We start from the raw sequence: 17,192 nt of genomic DNA, 5'->3' as shown, positions 1-17,192 counted from the left end.
CCGTTTTCTTCAGTACTCTTAAATAATTTCAGATCTTATGTTAATGTCTTTAATCTATTTTGAGATGATATTTGCATATGGGGTGAGATGAGGGTCTAATTTCATTCTTCTGCATGTGGATATCCAGTTTCCCCCCACTCTTCCTAGCACAATTTATTGAAGAGACTCTCTTTTCTCTTTTTGATGCTGGGAAAAGTGCACCTTTTGCACTTTTGTCAAAAATCAATTGACCATAACCAGGGTCTCTAGTTTGCTAGGATTTTGTTGAGGACTTTTGCATCTATGTTCATCAAGGATATTACCCTGTAATTTTCTTTTCTTATAGTGTCCTAGTCTGACTTTGAATGTGTTTAAAAGTGCTCTCCCAGGCTGGTGCAGTGGCTCATGTCTCTAATCCCAGTGTTTTGGAAGGCCATAAGTAGGAGGATCACTTGAGGCCAGGCCAGGAACTTGAAACCAGCCTGGAAAACAGCAAGAATCTGTCTCTACAAAAGCAAAAACAAATTAGCTGGGCATGGTGGCACATGTCTGTAATCCCACCTACTCGGGAGGCTTGAGGTGGGATTACTTGAGCCCAGGAATTTGAGGCTGCAGTGAGTTATGATTGCACCACTGCATGCCAGCCTGAGCGATAAAGCAAGATCCCGTATCAAAAAAAAAAAAAAAAAAAAAAAAAAAAAAAAGGTTTCTCCCTTCTTCAATTTTTTGGTAGTTTTAGAAAGAATGGTCATCAGGTCCTGGGCTTTTCTTTGATGGGAGACTTTTCATTACTGATTCAATTTCTTATTTGTTATTGGTTGCTGTTGGTCTGTTCAGATTTTCTGTTACATGATTCAGCCTTGGTAGATTGTATGTGTCTAGTATTTTCTTCTAGGTTATTAATTTGTTGACACATAATTATTCATAGTAGCCTCTTATTCTTTTGTATTTCTGTGGTATCACTTGTAATGTCTCCTCTTTCATTTCTTATTTTATTTTTTGAGCCTTCTCTCTTTTCTTCTAGCTGCAAGTTTTTAAATTTTATCTTTTTAAAAAACCAACTCATAGTTTTGTTGCTCTTTTCTATTGTTTTTCTAATCTCAATTTCATTTATTTCTTCTGATCTTTATTATTTTCTTCCTTCTACTAAATTTGAGCTTGGTTTGTTCTTTTTCTAGTTCCTTGAGATACAATGTTAGGTTTGAGATCTTTCTTGTTTTCTGATGTAGGTGTTTATTGCTGTAAAACTAACTTCCTAAAACTATTTTTGCTGCTTCCCATAAGTTTTGTTTGGTATGTTGTATTTCCATTTCCATTTTTCACAAGATATTTTTAAATTTCCCTTTTAATTTCTTCTTTGCTCCACTGGTTATTCAGGAACATGTTTGATTTCCATGTATTTGTGAATTTTCCAATTTACTCCCAGTTATTGATTTCTAGCTTATACCATTGTGGTCAGAAAAGATATCTGATACAATTTTAATCTTCTTAAATTTGATAAGACTTGTTTGTGGCCTAACATATGATCTATCTTGAAGAATGTTCCATGGGCACTTGGAAGAATGTGTATCTTGCTTCAGTTGAATAGAATGTTCTATATAAGTCTGTTACGTCCATTTGAGCTAAAACTGTGGAAATCCAAACTTTCCCTATTTTTCCGTCTAGATGATGTGGCCCTTGCTGAAAGTAGGGTATTGAAGTCCCCTATTATTACTGTATTATAGTCTCCTTTTGGATCTATTAATCTTTTCTTTATATATTTTGGTGTTCCAATGTTGCATGCATATATATTTTAATTATTATATCCTCTTGCTGAATTGACCCCTTTATCATTATATAATGACCTTGTTTTACAGTTTTTGACCTAAATGCTATATAATTATAGCTACCCTGCTCTCTTTTGGTTTCCATGTCCAGAATATCTTTTTACCTCCCTTCACTTTTAGTCTACCTGTGTCCCTTATAGGTGAAGTGAATCTCTTGTAGGCAGTTTATACTTGGGTATTGGTTTTTTATCCATTCAGTCACTCTATGTCTTTTGATTGGAGAATTTAAGCCATTAACATTCAAAATAATTATTGATGGGTAAAGACTTACTACTGCCATTTTGTTAATTGTTCACTGGTTGTTTTGTAGATCCTTTGTTGCTTTCTTCCTCTCTTCTTGTCTGCCTTTGCGCTTAGGTGATTTTCTCTAGTGGTATGCTTTATTCCTTAATTTTTATCTTTTGTGTATTTACTAAAGTTTTTTTGCTTTGTGGTCACCATGAGATTTACATAAAATATAATCATAATAGGGTATTAATTTTTATTTTATTTTGTATACTTCTTCACTATGTCCTGTGCTCAAAACAGGCTATTTTAAGCTGATAAAAACTTTATTCACACACACACACACAAACTACGCTTTTACTCTACCCTCCTCACATTTTAAATTTCTGGTGTCATAATTTACATCTTTTTATACTGTGTATCCCTAAAATTATTGTAGCTATTATTATTTTAATAGTTCTGTCTTTTATCCTTCATACCAAAGCTATAAGTGATTTATATACCACAATTACAGGCTTAGAGTATTCTGAATTTGACTGTATACTTACTTTCACCATTGAGTTTTATACTTTCATGTTTTCATGTTAGTACTTACTGTCCTTTTCTTTCAGCCTGAAGAACTCCCTTTTAGCATTCCTTTTAAGACAGGTCTGATGAAACTCCCTCAGCTTTTGTTCATCTGGGAAAGTCTTTAGCTCTCTTTCATTCCTGAAGGACAGCTTTGCTAGGTATTAATATAATATTGCTGGTTGGCAGTTTTCTTCCTTAAGTACTTTTGAACATATCATCTCACTCTCTTCTGGTCTATAAGGATTCTGCTGAGAAAACTGCTGCTAGCCGTACTGGAACTCCTTTACATGTCATTTGCTCTTCTCTTACTGCTTTCAGAATCTCTCTTTGTCCTTGATTTTCAACAGTTTATGTGTTGGTGTAGTCTTTGAACTAAAGCTGATTGGAGTTCTTTGACCTTCCTGTACCTAGATACTTATACCTTTCCTCAGATTTGCAAAGCTTTTCTCATTTTAAATAAGTTTTCTACCCCTTTGTTTCTCCTTTCTCCTTCATTTACTCCTATAACTTGAATATTTACTCTTTTGGTGCTGTCCCATTAATTCCATAAACTTTCTTCATTCTTTTTTTCTTCTTTCACTGTATGTTTTCAAATAACCTGTATATTCAGGTTTAAATTCTTCTAATTGTTCAATTCTGTTGGCGATGCTGTTACATTTTCTTTTCATTCATTGTGTTCTTCAGCTCTATAATTTGTTTAATTTTTAAGAAATATATAATTTCAATCTCTCTGGTAAACTTCTCACTTTGGTAACTTGTTTTCCTGATTTCATTGAATTCTCAGTATTTTCTTGAAGTTCATGGATGTTACTTTTTAAAACAATGATTTTGAATTCTTTGTCAGGCAGTTCATCAGATTGGGTCAGCTTCTGGGAGATTATTGTGCTCTTTGGGTGATGTTATGTTTATGTCTCCTTGGTTTTTCATTTCTTATTGCCTTACATTGATGTCTGGGCATTTGAAGATGTAGAGACTTATTTTAGTCTTTGACTTGTTTTGTCTGGGAAAGCCCTTCACTAGTCAGTCCATTCAGGGATTCTAGTCCAGCTGCCTGGTATGGTTCATAGGTTGGCTTGCTCTTAAGTGTCTTCACACTGGCTGGCCCGGTGCCTGGGTCACCAAGGGGGTGAGCTCGGTGCCTGGTTCCATGGAGTTAAGCCTGAAACTTGGGTCCACTGGAGTGGAGCTGTTGACTGGTTCTGTGGAATGGGTCTGCATCTAACAGGGTGGGCCTGAAGCCTGGGTCCACTAGAGCTAACCTGGCACTGGGGTGGGCCTTTGAGTCTACAGGGGCCAGCCAGGCACTGGGATGAGCCTGGTGCTTGGGTCCACTGGGATAGGCTGAGTCTATGGGAGTGGGTCTGGGTCAAGAGTCCACAGGGGACTGGCCTGGAGCCTGGGTCTGCAGAAGTAGTCCTGGAGCCTCTGTCTGTGGAGACTGGCCTAGAACCAGGGCCTACTAGGGTGAACTTGGACTCTGTGTTTACTGGAGCAAACCTAGATCTTAGGTCTTTGGAACCTGCAGTTGACCTAGTGCTGGGGCAGGTGTGGAATCAGGATCTATGGCAGCTTGTCTGGAGTATAGGATCATGGTTGCTGGCCTGGTATCTGAAGCCACTGAGGCTTGCTGAAAGCCTAGGGCTTTGGAGTCTGGCTAGAGCCTGGGACTACTTGTGTTGGCCTGGAGGCTGAGTGTGCAGGTGCTGGCCTGGAGTCAGGTCTGCAAAATCTAGCCTGGGTCCTGGGGCTTCAGGGGCCAGTCTGAAACCTGGATCCACAAGTATGTTCCTAGAACTTGGGTCCATGGAGGCTGGTCCATCACTGGAGTCTACTAGGATAAGCCTAAACCCTTGGTCTGTGGGTGCTAGCCTGATGATTAGGGCTGTGGGCAGCTGGTCTGGAGCCTGGAGCCACTAGGATTGGCCTGGTGCTGAAGTAGATCCAGAGACTGAGTCTGCTGGGCAGGCCTGGGGCCTGCAGCTTTGGAATCCAACCTGGGGCTTTGAGATCTAGCCTGGCACCATGGTGGGACTAAATGCTCGGTCCATGGGTACCAGCCTGGAGTCTGGGGCTACAGAAGCCTTTCTGGCACTGAGTTTTACCAGGACAAGCCAAGTGTTAGGGTCTGAGGAAAAGTTTAGTGCTAACTTCCTTCTCCTTTCCCCACATGAAGGGTATCTCTCTCCATACTGTGCTGCCTGGGGTTGGGTGAGGGGTGGTGCAAGTAGTATAAAACTGTCCTTTTTAGACTCTTCAATGCATCATTTCTTTACTACACTCAGGTACTGTAATCTCTGACCTGGTTTCCTTAGCTCTTGTAAAGGTATTTTTGTGCATGGATGTATGTTCAACTTGATGTTTCTGTGTGAGAGGAACATGGAAAGTCCTTTTCTGTCATCTTGCTGATGTCCACTGAGACTAACTTTCATAATCAACTCTTGACTAGATTACTGAACAGTCACCTAGATTTTATTTTGACCCCCTCTAATCTATTCTCCAGATTGCAGCCAGAGTAATCTTTAAAAAACAATCTGATTATGTCACTCCCTGATTAAAACCTTTCATTAGCTCTTGATGGTTTTCAGGATAAAGTCAAAATTCCTTAACACAGCATGTAAGGACTTCCATGAATTAGTTCTCTTGACCTCATTCCTCAGCATTCGCCTTTCCACTTATATTCACCAACAGCGCTTGAACTTGTTCCTGCCAATGTCACCTTTCTCTAAGCCCTGTCTCCTTCTCACCTCCGGGATAAACTTCTACAAAACTTTATACCTACCTTGGGCATCAATATTGCCAGAAATCCTAGATCAGGTACTACTCTGTTGATCTCTGTCAGAGCACTTATCCCTTAATAAAACATAATTGCCTGTTAAGCTGGTTGTCCCTTTCCTCCACTTGGTTATGAGTTCTCTGAGGGCAGGGACCCAGTCTCAGTAAAAAACCTTGGTTCTTAGCACAATATCTGTCATACAGAAGAGATAGCTAAATATTTAATGAATTGATAGGTTGAATGGTATCTTTCTGAGCATAGATAAAGTAAGAACAACTAAGATTTGTTACTACTTTATGGTTTGTAACATAATCATTATCTCTCATCAATTTTTACAACAATCCTGTTAGGTAGGTGGTATCATTAACCATTTTTTATATATGAAGAAACAAGAACAGAGAAGTTAAGTGACTTTCCCAAGGTAGGACTCAAATCTAGGCTTCCTAGATAATTTTAGGATTGGGAATCTTCTACCAAACAACCACATCTCCACTGAAATATTTAGAACTGAGTGGGGTAATTCATTCTGCCATAGGACTACAAATCATCCTCTGTGTAATTTAATCTTTTGAGATAAAAATGGCATTTAAATGAATTTTCAAAATAAAATGTCTAATTTGAATACTTGTATTGCTTAAACTTTTCATATAAAAAAATCTACATTTTTAACCACTGTATTTAACACCTCACAAAGCTGATAAAAATTCAGTATCTGTAGTACCTACAAGGCTTATACATATATTAATACTCTAAATATCTGAGAATTGAGTCAGAAAGCTTACCTATTCTTGGAACAGTTCATAGCTATATGCCATTAGAAATGCCTAGTAATAGCAAGATTCATAAATACTACTAATGTTCTTGCTAGGTGCAGTCACGAATGAACAGCACTATTACACAATTTCCTTTACCCTGCCCAAAGGTTATAAGCTGTTTTTCTTGATGTGCTTGGCAAAGACCAAACTCAGTGAAAAGCTAATTTCTCACAAGACAAAAATGTTCTTTGAGACTGATTCCCAAGCATTAATCATTAATCATCCAAGCATTCATTATCAATCCTAATCACTTAATGTTGGTATTTCTACAAGGGTATATCATAATGTTCATAATTATACCACACTCTATAGTGAAAAAAAAGCAGCAGTCACCCAAACCTCTCCCATCCAGTTAACAGAGTCCTACTGTTCCAACATAGGATTATTTAAAATATTCAAACAACTATTTTAAGTTCATTTTTGAGACACATCTCAGTAATTTTTAAACAACAAAATGAATACTTACAATACATCTTTGAAGTCTCCAAACACATACATATGCCTAAAGCTGTCAATAGCGATTACAGGACAATCTGCTGGAGTTTTCTGTATGTGCAGAAGAGGATGTCTAAATTTGTCACAATCGGCATGTAAAAAGTTTATTGTACCTTTTAAAAAAAAAAGAATTTTGAGAGGTAAATTCAAATTTTCTCGATTATATTTTCATAAGATTGCAAGCTCACAAAAAGTGACATACTAAAAAAGCACCCCAACATTCTTAAGAGTAATATAGATCAGAAAAACTAAAACCTAAATATCTAACACTTAAAATAGGTAGGCTTTTAGTTCTTAGGGCACGAAGTATAACTTCTTTAGAAATCATATTGACTTAGCCCAAATTTGAAGGCTATAATGAATGTTTTACTCTCCTTAAATGGGCAATCATTTACTTTGCAGATTACCAGGTTCTAGGCAGGAAGCTCAAATTGATATATGAGCCATTCTCATGGGACCATTTTCATACCAGCCTATTCCAGCCATACTGGTTGATTTTTAGTGGAATTCAACCTGCAAGATAGTATGTGACTAAAATGGGCAGCTCTATACAGTAACTTTAGTTTATTTTGTTTGACTTTCTTCCCCAACTACAGAGGAAAAGCTGGTGATACCTCAAATTCCATTAAATGCTTTGGAGAAATCCACAGACAACTACTCAACTTTCTTTCATTTAGAAATAAATGTTAATCAGACTGTGTAAGCTCTCTCAGTAATACCTCTGGGAATGTCCGTCGGAAAAGGAGTCAGACAAGCAATGAAAGAAAGTGCCCAGAACTAATGCTCATTCATGACCCTGCTTTTCATGAACTTTGATTTTTCTCTCCAAAATAGTAATGGTTAGAAGACAAACAAAAAACACTACTTCATATTATCGCTCTACTAATGCCTCCTTACTGTCACATTTGAATGCACTAAAATAAGGTTTTAACCCAAATATGTTTATGTGATTTGAAAGTAATGGGAGGGGAGACGATGAAAGGGGGAAAAAAAAGAGAGAAAGAAATGATGAAAATAAACACCTTAATCTGTCTACCTTTTTCACTTATTAATTGCCGAGCTACTTCATTCTGGAATATTTCTAAACTTTCTGTATCTTCTTTCATGTGAAAGAGTATGAGAAAAGGCAGTCCTTCTTCTGTCAATTCCTGTAGAGAGAAGCATTCAATGAGAATTATCAGGCTTCTCCATTCAGTTGTAGCTATTTTCTAGGTAGGAACAATTTTGAACCCGACCCATGTAATGTAATAGTTGTAATATCCCAGGGGGGAAAAAAAGGCTCAGTGGTGTGAATAAACATTAGCCTGAACAGAAGACTGAATTCACTCCCCTCCCCACCTCAAGCACCCAGGCAGTCAGAGGATCCACATGCCCTGCTTTGCTGCAGAAACTGATCTGCCTTAAAGGAACCACTGTCTGTCAGCCAGTATGGGATACGAGGCCTCAGGGTTAGGCTGTTGAACTCATGACATATAGAGGTGAACTATGCTGGTTCTTTACCAAGGCGTTAATTTTAGGGTAGGGTAAACATGACCAGTATTTTCAGTCTTCACAAGTAACACTGAAAATTGAGTATATCAGCAATAAATAAATATGATTTGCAAATTTTTTTGTATTCTAAGGTTGCGAAAACCATTACACTTATATATAAAACTTAACCAAAGCTGAAGTGTTTTATCCAGGGTAAAAGACAAAAACTCCATTATTTACTAATTTTCAACCAATACAATTATTAATAAATACCTGCCCCTATATATTTTCACATATCTCTTTATACACATACAAAAGCACCTTGAAAATTATAAAATGCTATTAAAATTTTTATTGTTGTAATTGGAGAATAATACAATGGGTAGTCATGATTAAATGAAATGTGATACGTAGATAGATTTAATTAATCATTTATTCTCCCCAACAAATGCTAAGTTCTGAGTCATCAGAAAAAGTCCAGAAAGGGTCTCAAAACAAAATTATTTTCATCAACTATCCTTTTGAGCATCTCTCCATAAATTTAGGAACTACCTCACCAGAAAGTACAAATGTCCTTTATTTAAAAAAAAAAACAAAAACTGAAACTGGGACCTATTTTACAAGATTAAAAGTTTTCTTCTGGTTCTCATCTCCATATTTAAGCCTGTTTCACTTGTATATAAGATCAATTATTAAGCCTCTTGTTACACTTATTTTTTAAAAAAATGAGATACAATTAGCATACCATAAATTTCACCACTGTTTTTTGGAGACAGGGTCTCACTCTGTCACCCAGGCTGGAGTACAGCCTCAACCTCCCCAGGCTCAGGTGATCCTCCCACCTCAGCCTCCCAAATAGTGAGGACTACAAACATGCATGACCATGCCCAGTTCATTTTTGTTATTTTTTGTAGAGATGGGATTTCGCCATGTTGCCCAGGTTGGTCTCAAACTCTGATTGCTCAAGCAATCTGCCTGCCTCAGCCTCCCAAAGTGCTGGAATTACAGGTATGAGGCCACACACCTAGTCCATCATTTTTAAGTGTACAATTTTGTGGTTTTAACTATATTCGCAAGTTGTGCAAACATCACCACTAATTCCAGAGTTGTTTTTTTTTTTTTTTTTTCTTGAGACGGAGTCTCACTCTGTAGCCCAGGCTGGAGTGCAGTGGCGCGATCTCAGCTCACTGTAACCTCTGCTTCCCATGTTCAAGTGATTCTCCTGCCTCAGCCTCCTGAGTAGCTGGGACAACAGGCATACACCACCATGCCCAGCTAATTTTTTTGTATTTTTAGTACAGACGGGGTTTCACCATTTTGGCCAGGATGGTCTTGATCTCCTCACCTCATGATCTGTCCCCCTCGGCCTCCCAAAGTGCTGGGATTACAGGCATGAGCCACTGCACCCACCCTAGAACATTTTTTGTCACTTCAAAAAGAAACTACATACCCATTAGTACTGATTCCCATTTCCCCTCTCCCCACCCCCGGCATCACATTAATCTTTTAGTAAGCTGATTTTTTTTTTCCTCATCTTTTATCTCTTGGACTCCCATTTTTTCTTCCACCATCCATTAACTGATGCTGGTCTCAATGGTTGTCTTTGGACTTCTCTGGTCTAGCCTGACAACTTCATGTAGTTCAACAGTTTCGATCACTACTTCTGATCACTTATCTGTGTCTACAAGCCCAGCTCCAGTACAGAATCCAAGCCTAGGTTTCCATCTGTCTGCTTAACATCTCCATTTCAAATTCTAAACAAGTACTTTAAATACTCAAACTACTGCCTAGTCCCCTCCTGTCTAACCTCCTTCTCCTATCTCCCCATTTTCTTTAGTACTTCTACTTCTCTCTTAGTACTTTTCTTTTCAGGATGTAGTGCCTCTTCTCTAAAGCCATCTCTCATTCCACCCCATCCCTGTCAAAGGAAAATTCTTTTTTCTAAACTCCAAGAGCATTTTATCAGTGCCCCTCATGTGGAATGGGGCATGACTTTGTGTTATATTATCTGTACATATGAAATATTAAACTGAAAACCCCTTGAAGACAATCTTACTTCATTTCTGTTTTGCTCACAATCAACATATGTCAATAAATAAACAAATGCTTCTAAATAGGTGGTAATGTATGCTGCTTAGGCTTCCAAGTTTACCTATGTCCATACAAGCATATTTTTTACCAAACAAATGTTAAAAGATTAAGGAGAAGAATAGTAAGATAACCAGATTTACAGGAAACAGCTATTTCCCCACAGATTAAATGACTGAATGGTTGGTTACAACATAACAAATCTCAAGAAGTATTAAATGTGCTGACAACCACGGGGAAGGGTGCTACCCTGTTTCATTGTTTAAGATTTTCCAGGTCTATACCTTTAAATCTGGTTTTAAAAATTATCCCTGAACGAACTGCCAGAGCAGGCGAATAGTCATGACAAATTCTTAAATTTTCCTGGGCCTCTGAGGACTAAATGAGTGAATGCAAATTGTCTAAAAAATGTAAGTAATCCAACTAAACATACCTGAGGCCTACAGAAGTAAGAAAACCAGGGACAGGCTGGGCGCGATGGCTCACACCTGTAATCCCAGCACTTTAGGAGGCTGAGGCGAGTGGGTCACCTGAGGTCAGGAGTTCAAGACCAGCCTGACCAACATGGTGAAACCCTGTCTCTACTAAAAATATATAAATTAGTTGGGCGTGGTGGCAGGCACCTGTACTCCCAGCTACTCCTTCAAGGCTGAGGCAGGAGAATCCCTTGACCCTGGGAGGTGGAGGTTACAGTGAGCTGAGATCGCACCATTGCACGCCAGCCTGAGTGACAAGAGCGAAACTCCATCTCAAAAAAAAAGGCGGGGGGGGCCTAGGACATTCATTTGATAAACTGTAAGCAGAAAGAGTCTAATCCATCCTCTCTTTCAAAACTAAGTTTAAAATCAAAATGGAAAAGACTAACAATTCAAATATAAATAAATAAGTATTTTTTAAATGTTTACTTTCTTAAAGTTTGATTTAAAGTACCTCAAACATTCTGCTTTACAATTGCTTGTCTTAACTATTCTATTAATAAATTCTAAGTTTTTTTTTTTTTTTTTTTTTTTTAATAAGTATGAATGTGCATTAAAAAGCAGAGGGAGCTTAAATCCCAATCTCTTCTAGGCTGCTGGTACTATAAAACTATGACACACCACTGACACCTTGTGGCCAAACACTCAAATTGTAGGAGCAGTATTTTGAATTCCGTGAAATGTCTTACAGTCCACTTTAAAATGCTATTAATGATAGGAAAGAGATGGAAGCAAGACAAGATTATGTGTGCTACATCCAATCTATATATCCAGTATTAAAAAGAAAAGAATACAAAATTGAGTGCATTGCACACAGAAGGGTATGATTCAATGAAAAATAAGAATTATGTATATTCTAGTGAAAATTTTTTACTTTGCCCTGCAATGAGAAATGGTTTGAAAGACGCTATTTGATCCAAACATTTGAATTCCTGTACCTAAGCATTTAGTGTGTCATGGGGGGTAATGACACATGATTAAAGATTGAAAGACACCCAATCTGAGCATATTTATTCAAACCATCTCAAAAAACTACAATGACTTAAGATGCGTCTTAACAATATGAATTACTCAAAATCCAGGAAAATACTACTTTGAGAAGAAGGTTCAAAAATAACACTGAAAGAAGCAACAGAACATTACTGAACAAAAAAATACTCTGGTCACTAAGAATGGCCTCCAAGTGCCAAGCTGTGACACAGAAATAAAAGTTGAGTATCTCTTACTCAAAATGCCTGGGATCGGAAGTGTTTTGGATTTTGAAATATTTGCATTATTGTTAACGCTTCAGCATCCCTAATCTAAAAATATAAAGTGCTCCAAGAGTGTCATGGAGGTACTCAAAAAATTTTGGAATTTGGAGCATTTCAGATTTCAGATTTTCAAATTAGGAATACTCTCTGAAATTCTAAAAAACTAGGGAAAAGGAAGTAGAATCAAAGAATTGCAGGAACAAAAGAAACCAGAAAACTTGGTAAAGCAACTTCTTTAAACCAAAAAAAGAGACTTTGCAAGAAAAGGCTTGTGTTAGAATTTTCACTCAAAAGTCTTCTATAATTCAAAATTCCAAAATATTTTATAATATGGCATTGCATTAAGATAATAACCAGTGCAATAGAGCCTGATAAGTTTATGATATTTAAGCTTGCAGGATTAAAAATATATTAATCACATTTCATGAGAAACCATTTTTAGAACTTTGATTTGAGAAATAGCTATTATAAACAAGTAGGATGTCCCAGTGGAGTATTCTTACATGTTAAACTGGATCCTGGCAGCACTAATCCTCTTTCTATGAAACACTCAGCAAAGAGCCAATGTAAGATGATTTAGGCTTGCAATGATCTGTCCAAGCAGACACACCAAGAATCTCATACAAACATTCATACATTTGATTTGAAATTGCTACAAACTTAATAAGAATTAAATATTATTTTATGGTGGAAAAGGTACACCAAAAATGTACCATGCTGACATAAAAATACTAACTTATTTTTATGTACTAAAATGCAAAGGCAACATTTAAATCAGGTAAAAAAAAATCTTATAACGAGTTTTTAAATGCTGTTGGCATAGACTTCTGCTTCCAGAAAGATGAAGTAGACACTTTTCTCTATTTCTCCCAGGAAGTTCAGCTAAAAATCCTGGACATTATATAAACAAACATAAGGCCCTGAAAAGCGAATATAACAAAGCAGACTGGCTAAGGACTTAAGGACCTAAGAAATGGCACTCAGTTCCTTGAGTTTTCTTTTTGCCTTATACATCTCAGTCTAAGTGTTGGAAATGCCAATGGACATAGATCAGAAATACTCCAAGAATGCATTCTCAAGACGAAGAGGGGGCAAAGAGCATTCTGGTTTGCTCACAATGGCCAGTCCCAAAAGTTAAGTGTTGCTCTCTCTTCCCCAAGAAAGGGGGAAAGAGATACTAAGATCTAAGAGCTGGAAGCCTCTGGAAAGACTCAGGGAGAGTTTCAGGGAATCTTGGAGAGTTCACATATATTATCTCCAAATCTTAAAGCACTTACCAATATACATACACCTTAGTAACAGAAAGCATCAAATCTGAGATTATATTCTTCCTTAAGAACTCCAGGTTTTGTTGTATTACAATTAGGTTAAGCTACAGTGCTAAAAATTACATTCTGAAGTAATAATGGATGTGCTTTGGACTAATCTTACTACTGGGAAAATTAGAAAAACCAGGGTAATAATAATAAGAATAAACCACCTTTTTGAAAGCATCCAAAAGTTAAAAAAAAAAAAAAAAAAAAAAAGGAAAGAATTATGGGCCAAGACTGGAATAGAAGGAAACCCAGAACATTAAGCATTGCATTTGAAGCTGCTTTTCTTCTAGGACCATCTGTCTTTCCAGAAAAGGCAACTGATAGTGCTCAATCCCACTGATCATCAGGGAAATACAAATTAAAACCACAATGAAACTCTACTACACATACACCAAAATAGATTAAAAATGTAAATAGCTGATACAAATGTGGGTAAGGATGTGGAGCAATGTGAACTTTGATACACTACTGGTAGGAATGTAAACTGCTAAAACCACTTTGGAAAAACTGGTTATCATACACTGAAATTGAATATATATATGCCCTATGACTTGGCAATTCTATTCATAGGTATATATATCCAGTAGAAATCTGTGCATATATTCACCAAAAGACATAATAAGAATGTTCATAGCAGCATTATTCACAGTAGTCAAAATCTGGAAGCAGTCTAAATGTCCACCAATAGTAGAATGGATACATTGTGTTATATTTATATAGGGAATTATATTCAGCATGAAAATGAATGAACTACAGCTTCATGCAATATGAATGAATTCCATAAATATAAAGTTGAGTGAAAGAAGCCAGACACAAAAGACATGATTCTATTTTAGGTTCAAAAACAGGAAAAACTTCCTATAGTCCTATTCAAAATAAGTGATTATGAAGATGGTAAATGGGGGTAATGATTGAGAAGGAAGATAAGGGGTTTGGAAATATTTTATTTCTTGACTTAGCTCAGGGATTGACAAATTATAGCCATGGGTCAAATCTGACTCGTTGCCTGATTCTGTTAGGTCCATAAGCTATAACTGGTCTTTAACTGTTTGGTTTGGTTTTTTTTTTTTTTTTTTTGAGACGGAGTCTCGCTCTGTCGCCCAGGCTGGAGTGCAGTGGCCGGATCCCAGCTCACTGCAACCTCTGCCTCCCAGATTCAAGTGATTCTCCTGCCTCAGCCTCCCAAGTAGCTGGGATTACAGGCGCCTGCCACTATGGCCGGCTAACTTTGCATTTTTAGTAGAGATGGGGTTTCACCATGTTAGTTAGCCAGGCTGGTCTCGAACTCCTGACCTCAGGTGACCCACCCACCTTGGCTTCCCAAAGTGCTGGGATTACAGGCATGAGCCATGGCACAGGGCCCTCCCTGGTCTTTATATTTTTAAATAATTGGGGAAAATTTTAAAAATATTTCATGGCATGTGAAAAGTATGTGTCCAGAAATAAAGGTTTATTGAAACACAGCCACACACATTTGTTTACGTATTGTCTAAGGTTACTTTTGTGCTACAACCGAAAAGTTGAGTAGCTGCCACAGAGATTATATGAACTGCAAAGCCTAACATACTTATTACCTGACTCTTTGTTGAAAAAAATTGTCTACCCTCTCTCTTAGTTTGAGCTGCTATATTAAAGTACCATAAACTGGGTGGCTTGCAAATTAACAGAAATTCATTTCTTATCATTCTGGAGGCTGGAAATCGAAAATCAGGGTGCCAGCATGGTCAGTTCTAGTGAGAGCTGTCTTCTAGGTTGCAGACTGCCTACTTCTCATTGTATCCTCACATGGCAGAAAGACAGCTACATAACTCTCTGAGGTCTCTTTTATGAGGTCACAATCCCATTCATGAGGACTCCATCTCATGAATGGAGGATTCATTCCCTAATACTATCACACTGGGGATTAGGATTTCAACATATGAATATTAGGACACACAAATATTTGTTCCATACCACTGTAAGTAGTGATTATATGGGTATGTTTACTCTGTGATAATTTTGGGGGACCAGATATTTAAACTGTGATTTATACACTTACAATTCTTTGAAGTGTATATGCATACACAAAGTTTTTAAAAACTGTACCTAATACAAAGTTTTTAAAAACTTGCATTCTTAGGCCATTGATTTTAAAAACAAAAGACCTGGAATGAAAGATATGTCTTACATAAAGTAAAGAAAGGACAGAGGTCCTTACAGACATAACTCTTTGTACTTGTTCCTCCAGCCTCTTAGGTTTTTAAGTTTTGTTTTGGTGGGAGTTGAAAGAATTTTGATGGACTTGATTTCAGACGCATGGGATGACTGAGGTCAGTTACATGATCACTGCTAACTGCTTTCATTATTTATAATGAAAAAGACAACATTAACTGCTTTACAAAAAACAGAAGAATCTTTTAATGGCAAAGGATTATTCATTATATAGAAATAATTGTAACTAAAATCTGCAAAGCACTGCTCCTAAAGCAGCAGTCCCCAACCTTTTTGGCACCAGGGCCCAGTTTCATGGAAGACAATTTTTCCACTGATCGGGGTGGGGGATGATGATTTCGGGATGAAACTGTTCCACCTCAGATCATTAGGCATTAGTTAGATTCTCATAAGGAGAATGCAACCTAGATCCCTCACATGCACAGTTCACAACAGGGTTCACATTCGTATGAGAATCTAATGCTGCCGCTGATCTGACAGGAGGCAGAGCTCAGGCTGTAATGCTCTCTCGCTGGGCAGCCCTCTTCCTAGCAGGCCATGGCTGCGGACCCTTGTTCTAAAGGACATCCACCCAAACAGGGATCCTCAACCAACAGATGGGCATCAGAATCACCTGAAAGGCATTTTCAAACTCATTTTCAAGGTTATGGTGAACTACTATTCTTACTGGAAATGTAATAGAGGGATTCTGGGACAGCAAAGGTAAAGAATCACTGGCTTATATTACAGAAACAGCTATGATATAGTTATGTTCACTATATGATTCTTACAACTGATAACTCTGTTAACACAGTAAGACAGGTGGAGGAAGCTTGTGGTTTCAGACATTTGAATTTAAAGTAACAATACACAGTAGAAAGCCCATACCTCTCCATTTTCAAATGTTATTTCTCGGACAAGGGGAACACATTTATCTTGAATCCAATTGTAAGTCACATCAAAATTTGTCATAGCTCCCAAGTACACCATATCCGGAGCAGAATGCTATTACAAGACAGAAAAAAAAAAAATTAAATCTAAACTGCTGGCAAAAGTATATTCTTTTTTTTTTTTTTTTTTTTTTTTTTAAAGCAAAGTCTCACTCTGTCACCCACGCTGGAGTACAGTGACATGATCATGGCTCACTGCAGCCTTGACTTCCTGGGCTCAAGCAATTCTCCTACCTCAGCCTCCAGAGTAGCTGGGACTACAGGTGCATGCCACCATGCCAAGCTAATTATTTTATTTTATTCAGAGATGTGGTCTTGTTCTGTTGCCCAGGCTAAAAAGTACATTCTTAAATCCATCCATGAACCCAGAAAATCTACCGGTGTTACAAAAGAAACATAAATCATGGAACTTCCAAGAAAGAGGGCCATGGGTGGTAAAAAGCAGGTAATTCTGTGATTACCAGTGAGCTAATAATCTAACCTGTGACACCCAAGCCTATTGCTTTTTCTTGGATTTAGGTCAATTAACTCTTTTTCAGTATCCTCACCAAAGGCAGAAAGGCATTGTGAAAAGAAGAATTCTCCAAATGAATTAATTTAGCTATTCCTTAGAGCTGAAAATTTTAGAAATTACTTCTTTTAGAAGAAAATATGGATAGTGAAAAAGCCTTGAAAAATACAAGATGCTATATGGATGTAAGGCAAGACTATTTCATTTTATTACCTCCATATCTGTTTCCACATTAACTCAAAGTCAATTATCTAT

At 37.4% G+C, this 17,192-nt stretch overlaps 1 protein-coding gene across 2 annotated transcripts in view; it reads right to left on the bottom strand.

Annotated features, from left to right (window-relative positions):
* The window catches only part of ERP44 (endoplasmic reticulum protein 44), a 115,196-nt gene that overhangs the window by 17,223 nt on the left and 80,781 nt on the right, over positions 1-17,192 (bottom strand). For both annotated transcript variants that reach the window (XM_015117213.3, XM_077965655.1), the window contains 3 exons: positions 16,365-16,481; positions 7,720-7,831; positions 6,655-6,796 (listed from right to left, as the gene is read on the bottom strand). In XM_015117213.3, coding sequence (XP_014972699.1) covers positions 6,655-6,796; positions 7,720-7,831; positions 16,365-16,481 — 371 coding nt within the window. The remainder of the gene's footprint in view (positions 1-6,654; positions 6,797-7,719; positions 7,832-16,364; positions 16,482-17,192) is intronic.

This window comes from Macaca mulatta, chromosome 15 (assembly GCF_049350105.2).
Source record: "Macaca mulatta isolate MMU2019108-1 chromosome 15, T2T-MMU8v2.0, whole genome shotgun sequence".
Lineage (NCBI taxonomy): Eukaryota > Metazoa > Chordata > Mammalia > Primates > Cercopithecidae > Macaca > Macaca mulatta.
This window is presented reverse-complemented; position numbering and strand designations above follow the sequence as displayed.